At 46.9% G+C, this 18971-nt stretch overlaps 1 protein-coding gene across 3 annotated transcripts in view; it reads left to right on the forward strand.

The window, feature by feature from the left end:
- Mylk (myosin light chain kinase) overlaps window positions 1-18971 on the forward strand; it is a 246954-nt gene that overhangs the window by 121944 nt on the left and 106039 nt on the right. For all 3 annotated transcript variants that reach the window (XM_050159702.1, XM_050159703.1, XM_050159700.1), the window contains exons 4-10: window positions 2440-2488; window positions 3211-3370; window positions 4481-4646; window positions 7011-7029; window positions 8059-8573; window positions 9076-9282; window positions 15474-15608. In XM_050159702.1, coding sequence (XP_050015659.1) covers window positions 2440-2488; window positions 3211-3370; window positions 4481-4646; window positions 7011-7029; window positions 8059-8573; window positions 9076-9282; window positions 15474-15608 — 1251 coding nt within the window. The remainder of the gene's footprint in view (window positions 1-2439; window positions 2489-3210; window positions 3371-4480; window positions 4647-7010; window positions 7030-8058; window positions 8574-9075; window positions 9283-15473; window positions 15609-18971) is intronic.

An 18971-nucleotide genomic window follows, 5' to 3' on the forward strand; every position in this document is an offset into this window, starting at 1 on the left:
TGATCGTCAGTACACTCCCATCTTGCACACTGCCCTGAGGTGATCGTCAGTACACTTTCATCTTGTACACTGCTCTGAGGTGATCGTCAGTACACTCCCATCTTGCACACTGCCCTGAGGTGATCGTCAGTACACTCCCATCTTGCACACTGCCCTGAGGTGATCGTCAGTACACTCCCATCTTGCACAGCTACTACCACTGCCTAGCTCTTGAACTTTATCATTATCACAAACGGAAATCCATACCCACTTATTTCTCTCCTCCTTGTGGCTCTGATCCCTGCCAACCATTTTCTTTTCCCTGTGGATTTGCCTGTTCAGAACGTTTCTTAGAAATGAAGCTCTAAAATATGGGCCCTTTGTGATAAGCTTCCTTCACTTCACATTTTTCAAGGCTCATTCATACTCTAGTGTGTCAGTACTTCATACCTTTTTATGCCTGAGTAATATTTCATTGCACCAATAAACTACGTTTTGTTTGTCCATAAACAGGTCAAATGGGTAGCGCTGATAAGATCAGTAGCGCTAATAAGTGTGGTAAATGGTATGTGGTGGGAATCTCAGCAGCCTGGCAGGCGGATGCTGTTGTATGGGGCATGCACAAGATACTCTGACACCCTGTTTGGATGCCAGAGTTCATTTTCTCTTTCTCTTTTTTTTCTGGGGAGAGAGTAGCTACATTGTGTTTCCCTTTTGTAACTATATATTTTTATCAATTTTAAAAAATAGAGCTATTATTACTGAAAGCAGAATATACCTAAAGTTATTGAGCGCCCCGCCACCCCCGAACACCTGCTGTTAATAGTGCTTATCTGCTTGTACCTCTTCCAACAGCATGGAAGGGGCCCAGCATCTTAACTGTACGTGTCAGTTGGGTCCTTTCAGATCTCGTCTCTGCTTTGATCAGCTTAAAGTTTCTTTTACCCTTGACTGGAGGATGTGATGACAGACTGCTCGCTCTACGGTCATACTGAGCCAAAATGCATCCACAGTGATCACTGATGCATGGCGTCACAGCTCACACGTGATGCAAGTGTTTGTTGTTGATCCCATCTCACTGATGCGCTTCTGAAATCTCAAGACAGGACTGTCTGGGGAAATGGTCGCTGTGACCTTTAGCCTTTACCCTTGGGTTCATTCCTGGGCCGCCATGTAAATGAAATAGGCGAGAGAGTATGAAGAAATCCACCATTTTCCAATAACCGCCCTGTATGCTCCCCATTGCAGACACTTGCTCCTATGAGAATGACTGAGCCTTCCATGTAAAGCTTAGGGAGGCTTTTATACGTGTTCACAGCGTGTGGTGGAAAGAGAATAACTTCTAGCATGATGGCTATCTCAAAACCGTGCAGTTCCCCCTCCTCCTCCTCCTAACTCAAAAACAACACTATTGTGCAATCGTTACTGCATACTTATTTCCTGGCCATATTATATGTTATGTCCCCAGCTGCAGCAGCTGGCTAAGGGCACCCCACCTTGTCTCTCTTGGTTTGCTGTTTAACTGTTTCCTGCCTGGTACGTTAGCAGCTCACCCTGGCTCAGTGGCACTGGCTATATTAACTTCTCCCCTAGAACTGGGGGTGCCCAGGATAATCGTGCCTTGCCAAGGACTGGCAGAGCTGTGAGGGGCAGTAGTGTGGTGTGAGGGGAGGTGTGGCTCCATGGTGGCTCAGCCCTGCTCCATTTCTGCTTGTTGCTATTTGCTCAGCCCTCTGTGGAAGAGTGGAGTCTTCATCAGATCCATCAAGTATAGATATGATAAGAGATGTCCATGGGCATCTCCTTCCCTTACTTAACTGGGCTATGCTGGAATGCTGCTGGATCTCTGCAGGTAACTCTGACAGCAGAGAGTCCATAGCAATACCTCACAGCTCAACAAAGAGGATTTGGGAGAGCTGATGAATTCCTGAACTATTCTGGGGTCTGACTTTACACACGTGGCTTCTGTGATTTCACTTTCCTTACCCACTGAGAACATACAGGAAGAGGGCTGGGGAAATGGTACAGCAGATGAGAGCAATGACGGTTCTTGCAGAGGACCCAGGTTCAGTTCCCAGCACCTACATGGTGGCTCACAACCATCTGTAACCCCAGTTCCACCCTCATCTGGCTTCCACAGGCACCAGGCATGTGCCTAATGTGAGCATGTGTGCACACAGTAAGCTCTCATACATACAAAATAACAACAAATAAGTTTTAAAAATTTTAAAGTGGAAGAATAGTGTATAACTAAATTCATTTAGTTATCACAAGGGATCCATGTTCCAGTGTGTGAAGTGCTAGCCTGATGTCCTCAGTGAGTCAGCTAGTGCTCATCCAGGTCCACTGCTACCAACCTTGTCCCAGCTTCTCCTGTTGTTGAATCCGCATGACCCATCGCCAACACTGCGTGCAGCCTGGCCCTGACTCCATAGCCTTCTCTCTGTTTGTTACTTGCAGGGAATTTTATGAAGAAGCCTGGTCAGCCTGTTGTTTCCAAAACCTCAGGGTAAGTTCTGAAATGTTCAAGCCGGAGTAAGGGTTGGGTTGGTTTTTCCTGCTGACTTGGCTGACATAGGTCTAGTGCAGGAGTCTTGTGTATCCTAGTGGGACACTGGATGTCATTTTCCCAGCATCTTCTCACCCAGCAGCCTCTGTGAGTAGCGCCTTTGGCCCAGCTGCTGAATACTAAGGAAGTGGAAGACTATGTCTATGACCTTCAGAGGATTCTAACAATCAAGATAGTAATGGATACGAAATTCAGATGAGTAAACTCAGAAGCATTAATAATAGCTGCAGTCACAGACAAGTCCCAGGTCTCAGTGGCTCACCCAAACTTATTGCTCAACAAAGGGACGTTCAGTGCAGATGTTCTTGAACAAACTAGAGCTCTCACGTTCTCTTCAAGGAGCTTCCTCTGCTGTGCAGCTCCATCTCCTGGAGCTTCTGCACCTAGACAGAATGCTGGGCCCAAGCAGAGGAACCTCAGTAGAACTCAGGATTGAGGGAGACTAGTAAATGCCACACGGCTGCATTTCCATGTGGTGGAGGTGATATATTCTAGTGCCACCGATTACCCAGAGGAGACAAGAGGACACGTTTGAGGCACAGAGTTGGGAAAAACAACCCTTGAATGGTTTCTGGCCACAATTTTAACAACTTAGGAAGGAGGGGAAGAATTGAATTGCTACCCTAAGTCTGGATTTTCTGCTGATTTCTTTCTGGGGACAGATTTTCATCCCCAGCAGGGGAGACCCGTCCTAGCATCTGGGGCGAGTGCCCACCAAAGTTTGCCACGAAGTTGGGCCGAGCTGTGGTCAAAGAAGGGCAGATGGGGCGATTCTCCTGCAAGGTCACTGGCCGGCCTCCACCACAGGTCACCTGGCTCAAGGTAACGTTTTTGTCTGTCCAGACTCTGACCCTGGCCAGGAAGTCAGAGATCTTAAAACCCTGGGACCAGTGGGAATCTGGCTTTCTGGTTGGTTGTTTTTGTTTCAGTCCCAGGCATCTCCCCAAAGCTCTCGGTAGGTGTGATAGGGACACTTCTATTCCATTGCTCCTCTGCTGTTACCCCGTCCTCTTATCCTCCTACTCACAAAACAGCGTAAAGCCGTTGTGTAAAGACAGACCAGGCATCTCAAGAGAGAGAATCTGAAATGGGGTGGTGGTTTTCAGGCAACAGCTCTGTGGTTCATGATGCTAGACAAATCCCCAAACTCTTGGAACCCGGTCTCCTTATCTCTGATGTCGGAATAATGCCTCGGCGAGCTAGTGGCTCTAGCTCACTTCCATGTGGAAGTGCTTTACCAGCGGTTCAGAGCTGGGCCAAGTAAACGAGAGGCAGAGAAGCTCGCGGTGCCAGGTGCTGACATTAGCAGATGTCAGGAGCAGGCGGGGTCAAGGCCAGGGAGAGAAGAGATTTTTTTTCAGAGAAGGAAATCTTGAGTGAGATGAGTGACAGGACTCCTTTTACCTACATCTTGGTTCTTCCGAACTCATCCTCAGAAAGAAAGGGCGGCGAAGACAAGCTGAAGGGGGACCATATAGAAAGCCTTCCCATATGTTGTCCTTCAGAGAAACATAGGTCTTTTGAGGCTGTTTCCACACGTTGGCTCCAAGCCCGAGTGCTCAAGTAGGTGTTAGCTTAGTCGTCTTTTCTGTTGCTGTGTTAAACACCGTGACCAAAAGCAGGGTGAAGATTTTATTTGACTTCGGCTTCCACATCACCAGAAGAAGTCAGAGCAGGAACATGGAGACAGGAGCCGAGGCATAAGACGCTGATAACTGCCTTGCTCTTCCTAGCTTGTTTAGTTCGATGTTTCACACACACCAGGACCACCTACCCCGGGACAGCCTGACCCGTGCATGGTGGGTGGGGCCCTTCCACACCAATCATCAATCAAGCCCTGGTGTCCATCGCGTAGGACAGGCGGGAGGCAGGATAACTGGGTCAAAAAGAGAGCAGGCTCCTGTAACCAAGCTCCCCTCTTGCTACTTATAGGGAAATGTCCCATTGCAGCCAAGTGCCCGCCTATCTATGTCAGAGAAGAATGGTATGCAGATCCTGGAAATCCATGAGGTCACTCAGGATGACCTGGGCACATACACGTGCATGGCGGTGAATGGGTCAGGGAAAGCCTCCATGTCAGCCGAGCTCTCCATCCCAGGTATCGGGCGGGTGGCTGATGCAGAGGGACCCTCCTAGAGGAAGCTCTTCCTTATCTCTCTCGTGTATATTCGTGTGACACACTTGGATAACTGTGCATCTTTAGAAGAAATGGGATGGGCTAGCAGCACAGACCAGGCCCAGAGGAAGATGCTCTGAGCTGTCTGTCTCCTTCATCTGTGTCCCGAACTTGGCCCTGCCCCTGTGTCTTCTGTCTTTTTCCTAACTCAGGTAGCTTTTCATATCTCTGACTGTTGAGGAAGGGGGTGCTGCCGATGCTCTGCCGTCATTCCTGCCTGAGCTCTAACCTGTCCATGTGTCCCTCAAATCAGATGTGTGTAAACTGGTGACGTGACCGCTCCATGGCATGGTTGAGGAGGTTTTTTTTATATGGTGGTCGGATGCTTAAAAGAAATCCCACACTAGCTCAGAATCAAGAAAATCGATAGTCATTTATTAAGGGGTAAACTCACAAATCAAAATCCTTCGCTTGACCGATTGAATCACGCGATTCAAAAGAGCAGCCAGCAGGAACAGAGCGAGGGGAACAAGCGAGAAGGGGCGCACACCTGCATGTTCGGCTTTCCCGTAAATAGTATAAGAGGCCACGCCCCAGTAGGCGGGTATATACAAGCTGTAATACTTCCTACAGCAGGTTTTCATTGTAGATATGAGGGAGAATACGGCCCAAGGCATTTGGAAAAGTCTAGAGTGGAGAGAGAAAGTAGTAAGCTGAGCATGATCAGCAGATGAAACCAGGCCAGGAGATGGGGAAAGTGAGAGCGGAAGAGAAGACAGAAGGAGCAAAGGAGACCAAGAGAGAGGACCAAGAGGGTGCATGGCCAAAACGGCAGGGTTGTATAGGAATGAGAAGCTAGGGGAAGGGAAGCTCATGAGCTCCAGAGATTTAGGATAGGGCCAGGGTGTGTGGGGCGGAGCTGAGAGGTGCTGAGTGAGCCTGGGGGCCAGTATGCACTTTGGTGTGCTAGTAGGCACCTGGGCCATTTATCCTGAGTTTCTTAGACCTGAAAAGATCCTCCCTCACCGTAACTTTTTCTACCCAGGATCCTCCTCACCAGACTGGACTTGTCAGCAATAGCTCCCCTGCCTCGCTTTCATCCTCAGCGCCTGTCAGTTCTTCCGTGTCAGCCTCTCTGAATAGCCCGCTTACGGTTCTCTTGCCTTTCCCAAGTTCAGCCTGGGGAAACCTGAGCATGTGCATTGGGAGGAGTCTGGCAAACTTCAGTGCTCACAGATCTCACTGGTCACTGAAATCAGAAGGGGAAGTGACCTCATCACCTTCCTCCTCCTCTCTTCCCCACTTCTGCCTATGAGTTTTCCCTTTTGTGTCTCCTTCCTTTCCTGAGAAACTATGCCTTCTTGCTCTATCAATCTATCTGTCTATCTATGTATCTATCATCTATCTATCTATCTACCTATCTATCATCTACCTAACATCTCTTTATTTTGATTTAAGTGTTTTGGCAGTTCACATAAACTTGTGTATATAAGCATATTTAACTGAAACAGGTTTCACGGAACCACCCTGACACATTCTGTGTATCACGTACACTGGTATTTATGTTTCACCAGATACAGTTAAAACAAGAAACCCCAGTCCTGACGCAAGGATGTAGCTTGATCACTCCCTATGAGTCAGGACCTGTGGCAGGCCTCTGCAGCAAGGTCGAGCCACCCATCCTTGATGTTCCATACCCTTACATTTCCAACTTCTCCCTCTCAATATACTGGATGACAAAAGTATACACTGCTGGGGGTTGTTTGAAAGTATTCAAAAACAAACAAACAGAATAAGACAAAAGGAGCCTGACAGGACTGGTGAGATGCTCTTTCCTTACCATGCTGGTGACGGTCAGGGCTTGTAATGTCCACCTTTCTACTTAGGGATATCTTTTGGAATTTTCCATGATAAAATTTAAAAAGCACGAGATAGACTTGGTAAGAAAAGAGTATATTTATACTTCCTGGAAGAATAAAATGTCACTTCCTTTGTATGTTTCTAAAGCATTTATCTGCCCAAAATGGACTTTTTGGGATTGGGTGTGGTCTTGAAGGCTGAAGGTAACTGTGAAAGCATCCGTTTGGCACCTTCATTGGAGGGTTTGTTCCTTGGTTTGCCTTGTTGATTATGCTTCCCTCTGTTTGGAGAGGGGCAGAGGAGTCCATGTCCTCAGGCCCCAGCTGCTGTTGGAAAAGCCAAGAAATATTTCTAGTGTGAAAAAGATTTCTCAGCCCACTCCACGCCCCACGCAGGGGAGCTTTTTAGTAAATGGAAACAATGTCACCTTGGCGTTGTCTCTGCTTGGCGTGGAAAGTAATCCACTGTCTTTCTGCCCTCTTCCAGGTTTGGACAGTGCCACCAGGTATGTCTTTTCTTCATAATTGTTACTTTTTTCCATCTTAAAATACTCCGCACAGCAATAGCGGCGGAAATGCTCAGAATTTTCAAGGCATTGCGAATTCCAAGGCATTGTGTAGGAAGCGAGGATTGCCTGGGGGTCGCTTTATCTGGGGTGCTTTGCTTTGTCCTCCTGTGGTAATTTGCTGCCAGTGTGGAAGTTCTCGGAGCACTCGGTGCCTCAGTATCCCCTTCGTGTCTTCCAAAGCTAGCCCCACTGAGGGTAACTTCCCTGCTATCCACTGGTCCTCTGGGGCACAGTTGTGGCTGCTTTCTTCCCTTGTGGATGTGAGGCACAGTGTGGATGTCAGGACATGGGAGAACAGACGGCCCACTGTACAGAAGGGCTTCCACTGCCTCGCTTGTGAAGTGACAGCTGTGCTCTGTGAAGAACGACAGACGGACACCAGTTTCACTCCTGGGTCGAGAAGGCCCTTTCTGAAACGTCCACGTTTGGACTCAGCCCCTGGAGGTGTAGCAGCAGCAGGTGATGAAAGCGCGGGAGGACACATCCTAAGGAAAGCCCCCTGTGGGGCCCCAGTAACCCTCTCATGGCTGGAGCACGGTGGTCTGTGGTAGTGGCTTGTGGGGCAAGAGGCAGTAGGACTCGGTGCCACTGTGATGCTCGGCTTTATCCTTAATAGAACGGGAAGCTGAAACCTCCTTGAGCTTCAAGTGATGCAATGTAATTTATGTCTTTAAAAGGCTGACTGCCATAGCTACTTAGGATTGGATCAGAGAGAGGCTTTGTGAGCAAGGGAAGATGATGGGTTTGAACTCCGGAGCCCCAGGAGTGGAAGCAAAGGACAGGGAGGGTCAAGGATGGCCCCTAAGCTCTGATGTGGGATGTGGAATAAGCTGTAATACTTTGCTTTAGCCTTCATCTGTGGGCTTTGTGATACTTGGCATCTGTACCATGGTGACATTTACAAGTAACCCTGTTGACCACCGTGTCCCTTTTCCCTCTCCCCTCCTGGCCCTCATCGTTATACAGGTCATTTCTGAGAGGAGCCAAAGCCCCCAGTACAGACACCAGGAAGGAGGTGACCAATGGAATCTCCAAGGACCCAGAGACTGTGGCCGAAAGTAAGACCTGCTCAAGCCCCCAGAGGAATGTCTCCTCAGCCTGGGCCACAAACAGCCACCTGAAGTCCCTGCAGGAGCCAAAGCTGAAGCTGTGTGAGGAGGCTCCCAGAAAGGCCCTGCAGTCCTCAGTCTTGCAGAAGACGTCCAGCACCATCACCCTGCAGGCTGCCAAAGTCCAGCCACAAGCCAGAGTGCCAGGCCTCGGGGCCTTCTCTCCTTCTGGGGAAGAGAGGAAAAGTCTGGCTGCCCCTCAGCAAGCCATGCTCCCTAGCAGACAGTGTGGCCCGGGAGGCCCAATTGGGAAGCTTGTCACCAGGAACATCCCCCTAGAGAGCCACAGGGAGTCATCATTCCCCAGATTTGAGAGTCAGCCCCAAAGCCGAGAAGTCACCGAAGATCAGACAGTCAAGTTCATCTGTGAGGGTGAGTAGAGAAGCTTTGGTGCTGGCTCCCAAAATGTAGCCCCTGGAAGGCCACTCCCTTCCTTCAGCACATCAGTTTGCGCCTCTGTGTCTGTGCGTCACCTTAAACTAGGTCCCTTGGGAAGCTACTTTTCTGGGTCTTCTCTTTAGGAAGTGCCCGGTCTCTAAAACCTTGAGTGGCCCATTACTCCTTATGGAATAGAGCATTGGTCCTGTGCTCTAACTCGGCATACCCATCACCACAAACACAGTGCAAGCCCCTTCTTCTTTGTCCTTCTTTTCTTTTCAGTCTCCCCTGGAGAACTGGCTCATCACCCCTGCTGTCCCCCACCTCAAGACCCTGTCTCTCACAGGACATTTACTCAGTGAGTGCAGGATACACTTGGAAGTAGGGAATCAGTTCCTGTGCAGCCTGCGTTCTTCCTCCTGTCAGTCTCTCCCCACCCCACCCTAGAAGCATGCAGTGCTCCCTGAGGCCACATGTTCCACGCACGGCCCTGTAGTTTCAGGGATACCAAAGCCTGAAGTGGCCTGGTTCCTGGAAGGCAGCCCTGTGAGGAGACGAGAAGGCATCGTTGAGATTTATGAAGATGGGGCATCCCATTACCTCTGCCTGCGGAGAGCCCGGATGAGGGACAGTGGGCGGTACAGCTGCACAGCATCCAATAGCCTTGGCCATGTGTCCTACAGTTGGACCCTCCTGGTGAACCGTGAGTACATCTCGTGGTGGATTCTTGGTGTGGTGACTCTCATACGTCATTGCATGCCTCAGGCAGTTCAGGTCCTACAGCTCCACACCCTGGTTGGCAGCTGTCACCCTAACCTACAGGCCAAGGGGAAAGTCACTGCTCACACCCCCCCCATTCTTAATCAGATGTTCACCGCAGAGTCCCCTCAACACAGACATTCCCCGGTCCCTGCCAAGGCCAGTTGACAGCTATACTCTTTTAGGTTCCTCGGCTGTCCGAGCAGTGCCGTGACTCAGCTCTAACCACAGAGATGGAGCATTCACAGGCTTAATACACAGGCTTAAAGAACCACCAGACCATGGGTGCCACGCCTTTATGCTTGTCTAGCGTCTGTTTATAGAAGCAATCTGTGTTCATTGTGCAGGATCTAAACCATATATTATCTTCTGGCTCCAAAATAAATATTTTAAAGCCTTTTAAACAAAATCAGCTTTGCGCTTGTCCGAGTCCTGCTCTCAATCCTAATTTACTCTTGTAATGCAAACCTCTTTCTATATTGTTTAATACTTTTGAAGGCATGATGTTTAGTAGCCATATGCTATTGTGAGAGTGGACATGGATAATTTGGCATCTTCTCATTGTGCTGACTGTTTCTGTTGTTGTCGTTTTTCCGCTGTTACAGAGAAGCCGTGATGAATTGTCCTGGACAGACAGCTCAGCTGTAGAGTCCGTGTGTAGCTTGCATGAGTTCTGGGTTTTGATCTCTGACCCCAGAACAAAGAAGAGGGAGGGAGTCAGTCAGTCCGTCTACGTTTCCATTTGATTTTCTATAAAATTTCTCCCTTGGGCTGGTGAGAGGACTCAGTGGGAAAAGAAGCTTGTTGCCAAGGCTGATGACCTGAGTTCAATCCCGGGGACACACACTGTGGGAGAAGAGAAGCAACTCCCACCATTGTTCTTTGACTCCACATCCTTGCTATGCCCTGTGCACTATACATGTGCACACATGCACACAGACATACACACACACACTAAGTAAATTTAATTTTTAAATTTTCCCTTTTAAATACATAATGCATGATTATGGGCCCTTGGTCCATGTCAAACCATTGATAAATCTATTAAATGAAAACCCCAGGAGTAGAATCACCAAGTAGAATACACCAAGTTGGGAGATCTATGGGACCAACAACCTTTGCCAGGTTATTTTAACAAGTGGATTATAAGGAAAGTAGAAAGGGGGGAAACAAGAAGAGAGGGAGGGAGAGAAACACAGAGACAAGGTACAAAATATTTAAATTAAGTTATAAATAATATCTATTGATAGTTTGTAGACTTAGTACAATTCTGACTGAAACAAGATTTAAAAGTTTTTGTGAGAGATCAGAAAAATGTAGACATTGGCAAGATATTAGACAAACGGCGCTATTTAAGGTTGTGATGAACGTCTCCATGTTCATTCTTAACTTATTCTCTAGTGAAGCGTATATGATTTCTTGTATTTGCCCTAAAAATCCTTCACATTTGGGAAGCCTAGGCAAGAATGTTCAGAAAACAATATTGGTCTAGAAAAGTGGAAGTGAGTGACATCTGCAGAGGGATTCACTACACTACTCTGTCTGCTTTTAGGTGTGTCTGAAAGTCTCCCCAGGAAATAACTTAGTAGAAGAGGGTGTCAGGAGCCTCAGGAGCTAGATTTTCATGCAGTGAGACATCTGCCATAGGTACTGGGAACTGAACCTGGTCCTCTGGAAGAGCTGCGAGTGCTCCTGACTGCTGAGCAATCTCTCCAGCTCCTTTGCTTGCCTCTTTACTGAGATGTTACTGTGCTGGTAAATTTATTTACAAGGAATGTTATCTCTTCCTTCAAGAGATGGAGTACCTGTGGGTAGTGATGTCAGGAGCTCTTGCTTTGTCAGCTGGTCCAGGCTCCATGTCTTGTTATGGGGAAGATGTGTGTCTTCAGGGCTACCAAAGGTGAACGGGATGTCTGGAGAGCCTAGATTCTTCTCTGGTTTTGTCTGCTGTGAATTTGTCTACATCTTAGAGGAAACATTTTTTTTATTTCCATCTTGGGGTAGCTTGTTGCTTACCAGCTCCCTATCATTTTGTTGTTATTGTTGTTGGTTTGTGTGGTAGGCAATTTGTGACATAATTCATGTAACATAAAAATCACCCTTGGGAGTTTGGAATTCAACTGATTTTAACACATTCACAAAAGTGTATGTCTATTGCCACTATCTAAATTTAGACAATTTCACCAAAACCCTACCATCATTCTTTGTTCCCTTGTTCCCTTGGCCCCAGCTCCAGCCCCAGTGCCCATTATCTATTTTCTATCTCTATGGATTTGTCTATTCTGAACGTTTTGTGTCAGTGGAATTATATCGTGTGAACGATTTCTTTATCTTAGAAGAATGTTTCCAAGTTTTGTCTTGGTTGAAGCCAGCACTTTATTACCTTTATAGCTGAATAATGCTTTCCAGGCATTTTTTTACTTTAATTTTTAAAGATTTCTTACATGAGTTCACTGCATTTACACACTTATACCCCATCCTCTTCTGCTTCAACTCCTCCTATGTACCCCATCACTCCTCTAATTCATGACATATTCTTTTATAATTATTGTGTACACACACACACACGCACACACACACACACACACACACACACACACACACTTACTTAGTCCAGTTAGTATTACCTGTAGGCACATATGTTTAAAGAGGACTACTTAGGACTGAGAAACTTATCAGGAGGCTCTTGTCCAGAAAAAACTGTCTCTCCCTCCCTCAGCGGCCATTAGCTCTTCCAGGGATGGGCTGTCTCTGTGACCATTGTGTGCAAGTGCTTTCTAATGCCTGTGGAGTTGTTGAGTCATCACGTGATGCTGTGTTTCCCTTTAAGGAATCAGCGGGCCATTTTCTTTTCTTTTTTATTTATATTTATTTATTAAAGATTTCTGTCTCTTCCCCGCCACCGCCTCCCATTTCCCTCTTCCTCCCCCAATCAAGTCCCCCTCCCTCGTCAGCCCAAAGAGCAATCAGGGTTCCCTGCCCTGTGGGAAGTCCAAGGACCACCCACCTCCATCCAGGTCTAGGAAGGTGAGCATCCAAACTGCCTAGGCTCCCACAAAGCCAGTACGTGCAGTAGGATCAAAAACCCAATGCCATTGTAACATCACCGTTTTGCTCCAGCAGCAATGCACAAGTGTTCCAGGTTCCCCACATACCAGCAGTTACCTTCCGTATCTTACTTGTCTATAGCTGTCTCTCTGGGATTCTGACTTGCTTTTCTCAAATACTAACTCTGAGTATATGTCATGTGCTTTTTAGTTGTTTGTGTGTGTGTGTGTGTGTGTGTGTGTGTGTGTGTGTTGCCAAAATCTAGTGAAACACCTTTGCCCATTTTTTTAATTGGGTAAATTTTTTGTTGTAGCAGAGTTTTAAGAGTTCTTTATATATTTGGGATACAAGTCCTTTATTAAACGTATGATCTTTAATGTTTCCTCCTATCCTGCAAAGTCTGGCTGTGTTAGCTTTCTGTCCTGTGATCAAATTCGTTACATAATTGACCTAAAGGGGCAAAGGTTATTTGGCTGACGGTCCATGGTCGACTAATTCTGCTGCTTTTGGTCCTGTGGTGACAAAGCCTACCAGGGAGTATGTGATGGAGGAGGCTCCCCACCTCATAGAAACCAGGGAGTAAAGCAAAAGATGATTGAGTAGAATTCCAATATCCCCCAAAAGGACACTCCCCAGTGGCCGAACTTCCTTTCACTAGACCCCACCTATAGGGTCCACCATAGCCCAGAAAGCTGAGGACCCAATGCATGGGCACCTTGGGAACATCGGTAGCACCAGAATACTTACCATGTGTCCAGCGTCATCTCCACTTCATCATCTTGATGACTGAAGTAACAGTTGCGTATGGATAAGTTAAGGAAATTCCTTGGACCAGTGTGCCTTCCAGTCTTTGACAAGGGATTCTGCATGTGTTTAAGTAAATCTTCATTCTACTGCTGAAAGTTCACAGCTCAACTTAGCCGTTGTTCCCCGCTAGCACGGAGTCCCCAGACCAGTCAGAGATGAAAGCAGGGCCTCTCAGGTCTGACTTGAGCAGACACAGAGCTTTGTGTATACTGAGAATATGTTGGGGTTTGATAGCCATGGGCCTTTTCCCAGTTTTCCCTCATAAGTTTTTATTGGTCAGACTCTTACTAGTCCCAGCTGATATTGCTGCCTCAGTAGCAGTGATGTTAAATAATTGCTTTTTCACTAATACCTTGGGGATAAAGTGGTTCGCATAGACCAAGCTCTGAGTCAGGTCAAAGCAGACAGTGCTGGAGGTGGAGCCGAAGGAGTTGCTGGAACCAGGCAGGGATGATGATTCTCTTGGGGTTGTGGTTCTCGGGAGCTCTGATCCCCTCCCCCCTCAACCCCTGCCAAACAGTTCATTTTCACAAGTTCCATAGTTGCTTCTGGTTTTCAAAGCTGCCAAGAGCTGGGATGAAGGGAATGGGAGTTGAAAGATCACAGAGCCTGCTGTCCTTCCCAAGATCCAGCTGAGCTTGGAGGGATGCGGTTTGGGTTTCTCACACCTTGGTTAATATCCAGAGTTCTGGAAAGCTTAACCTAGAATCTCTATGATGACATTCTCTCTGCTTTAATGGAGTAGATTACAGAGGTTGGTTTTTTGTTTTTTGTTTTTCTCTCCCCTTCTAGAAGTGCATTGCGTTCCCCTCTCTTCTTAAGGTAACCACTATCTTGCAACCTCTCCAGACTACAAATGTCCCATTCATTCTTGGCAAATACTTTACCAAGACGCAGTCTGTGCTGTGCACGTGATTTAGCATCCACACCAGCCCTCTCTTTCCTCTTTCCTCTAACTGCAGGAAGGCTCTTTCCTTTACTCACACATCTCTTCAACCCCTTCAATCCTCTGTAGAAAGCTTAGCCAGCAGGGATGACTCTGCCTCCTCCCCCTGACCCCCCTCCGTCTTTCCTCTTTCCCCATCCTTCTTGGTTACTCTCTTCTTGGGAGCTCTTCCTGTACCCCTCTACTCTTTCATGCTAAACTCTACTTCCTCCAAACAGCATTTCCACACACAGCTTCCATTTGAAAAAAGTGGCAAATGCTCTCTGTGAATGTTCTGCAGGCAAGGCTTGTGTCAAACGCCCTCCTTGCATTGCTTGCCTTATCAAAGATACTGTGTTTCTGATTCAAGTCGGCTAGGAACACAATCTTGTCAGTGACTCTGAACAGCATCTCTGTCTGTAATGAGGGAGTCTGATGATGACTCAGAAAAGGTGTGGATGGGGCATTTCTACAGCCCTTGGGCTGGTGGTCCCATCCTCCATGTCAGGCCAGATCAGAAGCACCATTGCTGTCTTGTGTCTGCTCATGCACCGCCTACTCTAAAGTCTAGAAAGTGTGGTCGTGAAATCAGAGTTGCCTGTGACTCCGCTACCATACCCAGGATGGCTTAGAAGCCACCATCTGTCCCTGTTGCTCTTCATTAAGGTCCTCAAGTTTTAAAGTGTTTCTCAATCTACAGTGTGAAAGGCTTTGAACTTTGAAAGCTACACAGGCAGCTACACAGGCAGTTCTCCGAGAGCAGAAAGTTCATCCATCAGTGTGTGTACAGCATTGCTGTCAGTCACTTTGGACCTTTGACTGAGAACAGGGCCCAAGCTACACTGGGAAAATACATATGAGTCTTTGCCATGTGATTTAGCTCTGAAAATGGGGGAAATGATTAATTAAAATAATTTCAAATGGAAATGCCCCACTATGTGTCCATAGTTTCTACAAATAAGGTATTAATTTGAAATGAGACCATGGGATCGATGGTGGCATGTATAAAGAAGAGAACCTACAATACAGAAAGATGGGAGAAGGCACTTCCAGGATGCTCAGGATAGCAACGGTCAAAAGTGTATGGGAGAAGCCTGTGTCACAAGGATGGAAGGCAGGCTCCTCTGTGTATGTGCCCTAGCACTAGGGAGCTTTGTAACCCTGGAAGACCCCCTGTCAGCTGTACTGAGTGGACTGCAGGTGTCTGATGCTTTTCCTCCCCAAGCATGGAGGTAGACGAGACATAGCCAGTGGTTGAGGAAGCCCAGGGCCCAAGACGATAGGGCGTCTGCCTTACCAGGCTAGGTGGTTGAGCTATATGTCTGAGAGGATCCTTGTGTTGTTTGCCTTCACAGGGTCAGACTTGGTACAGATGGCCCCTTCATTCTCCAGTGTCCTGAAGGACAGTGTTGTTGTCGAGGGCCAGGATTTTGTGCTGCGGTGCTCTGTACGAGGGACTCCAGTTCCCCGGATCACTTGGCTGCTCAATGGTGAGTTCCCCCTGCTCCAGCTCCATTGACCTCCTGACTCGAGTTCTAGCTTCTCATTCTGAGCTACGTGTGCCTCAGAAGCACAGAAGGAGAAGCTGTGGGAACTGGGTCTGCTACTTACTCACTGACTTAGCTCATCCAACCTGGCAAGGTGGCTATTACAGATTCACTAAGTTCACCTATACAAAGTGGGTAATGAGATGCCTGCCCAGAGATACACATACAATTTCGGTTTCTTTTCTTGTGATTAGACTCCTAAGAGATCATCCATAAGCGTTTGTTGAGTCAATAAATGAACATGCAAATGAATAACCTGGTAAACCACATCAGAACTTGGCCAAAGAATTTGATCTTCTATTGGGTAGTAGGCGGATCCTGGATGAAAACTAGCAATTCTATGATGCTAATTATAATTCCATAATTAAGGAAGGCTATTTGACTTTTGTTTTGTTTTGTTTTCAAGACCCCATCAGTATGGGCAGAGCTAAGAAAGGGTCAACGAGCATTTCCTCCAGAGAGGCAGTCTGTAAGTCCTTTCAGGTTTTTAGGGCATACTCCTCTACAACTGTTCAACTACATGTTGCAGCATAGAAACAACAGACAGTGTGCATAAGATTTGTGGGCACTGAAATAAGAAGCTCATACAATTTCCCTGTGTCATAAAATTTTATTCTTTTTTATTTAAACACACACACAGAGATAGTACTTAAATAGTGTTCTTGGTTTGCCAGCTATATAAAACCGAATCGCATAGGAGAAGTTTTTGGGCAGTGAACAGTGGTTAACAGAAACTCTTCTCTGGTCAACATGCAGCAAATGGTGCATTTGGGATACTCAACCACACATGGGACATCTATATTCTATTAGTGCCATGACTCAGGGACCACCTCAGGAGACGGGACAGAAAGACTGCAGAAGTAGGGGAGGGTTGCTGGAACAATATCTCTGGACATGACAGGACCGCTCCATTCTTGAACTCTCAAAGTCCATGGTTGCCTACATAAGACCTGTACATGCTCTGTACCCAAGAATAGATGAACAGCAAAGATTGGACTTGATGGGTTTGTCAAACAAAACAAAACAAAAAGAACACAAAGTTGTGTGTTGGGGTGAGAATGGAACTGGTAGGAGTGAGGGGGAGGAGCTGGGAAGACTATGGCCAAAATACATTGTATGAAATTCTCAAAGAATTAATATATAATATACATAAGTACACCTTATAATTAATACATATTACTATATACTATTGTATCTGTCAATGCAATATATTAAAATAAAATTGTAGTAATTTTAAATTACTAAATAATTCTAAATAATTAATATAGCACATTAACTATTATATTAGATATATCAGGTTGCAGGTGGAGTTTGGAGCATGGGTTCATGTGGTTTGCTATTAGCTGTGCGAACTGAATGCGGGGTAGATCTTGATTTTCCACACTTTTCCCACTAGAGGGCAATCGTGTTTAAATTCACCTTCCTTGGCTGCTAACTAGTCCAACCAGCCCTCCAAGTTGAGAGTTTCTCAGTTCTCAGTCATGATGTATTCTGAGCCAGCAGCTTCTTCCTGGGGCTCCATCCCTGCTTGTGGGACTCAAAGCAGTCAGGAATTCTACATCAGTAAAAGACAAGCTCTTACAGTGCTTGTCACAAATGTTGGGACAGAGGGGACAGGCTGAGGACAGTCAGGGAGCATGCTGGTGACCTCAGATTCTAGGGGTATCATTATTGCCTTTTTTTGATACCCAAGCTATTTTTTTAAAAGATACCCAAGCTATCTTTTTTAATTTTACATACCAATCCCAGTTCCCACTCCGTCTCCTCCTCCCATTCCCTCTACCTATCCCATCCCCCATCTACTCCTCAGAGAGGGTAAGGCACATTGCTTTGGGGGAAGATATAAGGCCCTCCCTACTATATCTAGGCTGAGCAAGGTATCCATCCAAAGAGAATAGGTTCCAAAAAGCAAGTACATGCATTAGGGATAAATCGTGGTGCCACTGCCAGTATCTCTGCAGTTTGGCCCAGCCATGCAACTGTCAACCACATTCAGAGGGACTAGTTTGGACCTATGCTGATTCCTTCCCTGTCCAACTGGTGTTGGTGAGCTCCCATTAGCTCAAGTAAACTGTTTCAGGGGGTGTACCCATCATGGTCTTGACCTCTTTGCTCATATTCTCACTCCTCCCACTCTTCAACTGGATTTTGGGAGCTCAGCCCAGTGCTCCAGTGCAGGTCTCTGCCTCTGTTTTTATTACTTGTTGGATGAAGATTCTATGGTGATATTTGAGATATTCCTCAGTCTGACTACAGGGCAAGGCCAGTTCAGGCACCCTCTCCACTATTGCTTAGGGTCTTAGCTGGTGTCATCCTGTGGATTCCTGGGAATTTCTCTAGTGCCAGGTTTCTTACTAGCCCTATAATGGCTTCCTCGATCAAAATATCTCTTTCCTTACTTTCATCTCTGTCCTTCCTCCATCTCGACTATCCCATTCCCTCAAGTTCTCCTCCCTCCCTCCCCCACCCGTCTTTCCCTTCTGCCCTCCCTATCCCCCCACCGCCACGCTCCCAGTTTTGTCAGGCGATCTTGTCTGTTTCTAGGGGTGTCATTGTTACAAAAAGAAGAACAGAGGGTATTCAGTCCTTCCAATGGCGGTCTCCGGCCCGGGCCTTCCCTCTGTCCACCCTCTCAGTCCTGCTTTTCTGGAGTGCATTGGATTGGGAAAGTTCTCTTCCCTCCCTCTTGCTCGGTAGTCTCTTTGCAAAACTGTCCTGGAGACATGAAGTGTTGTTATGTGCAGAAGAACACATTGCTCTGTGGGGAGGGCTGTTTCTTCCTAAACTGCCTGCCTCCCTTACCCTCCTCACCCTTAGTTTTATGAAGTGCAAACTAGGACTGGGGGACGTAAGAGAACAAAGTGACAGTTGCTGCCTGTACAGCAGATGAACTCATTCCTTTAGAGGCCAGACTCTTCAGTAATGAGACTGACTGCTTCCCTAGAAATAAAGCTTCCATTGTGGGATGATGCAGTTTTCGAGCATGCAGTAGTAAGGACGGTGCTGATGCTAACTGCTTACAACCCAATGCCTGTTTAGACTTGCATGTAAACAGGGTTTCTTCTAGGACCACTCATTCTCATTCTGCATGTTTATCTTTTCCTTGGATGCTAAAGTGTAGTTTATTGCGCAGAGGAAATGAACATATTGCGACATTAGGGTGGGGCTGCAGCGTTGCTCTCTGATCAATATCTTTAATGGGAAATGGAATCCCTATTTCTGGAGACATCTCAAAAGAGCTGGGGACCACATGTTCAGACCGAGTGAGGTCTACTCTGCCTGAGTCTGGGCTATGGACCAAGAGGC

Source organism: Alexandromys fortis, unplaced genomic scaffold (genome assembly GCF_014885135.2).
Source record: "Alexandromys fortis isolate MF-2015 unplaced genomic scaffold, M_Fortis_MF-2015_v1.1 scaffold_119, whole genome shotgun sequence".
NCBI lineage: Eukaryota > Metazoa > Chordata > Mammalia > Rodentia > Cricetidae > Alexandromys > Alexandromys fortis.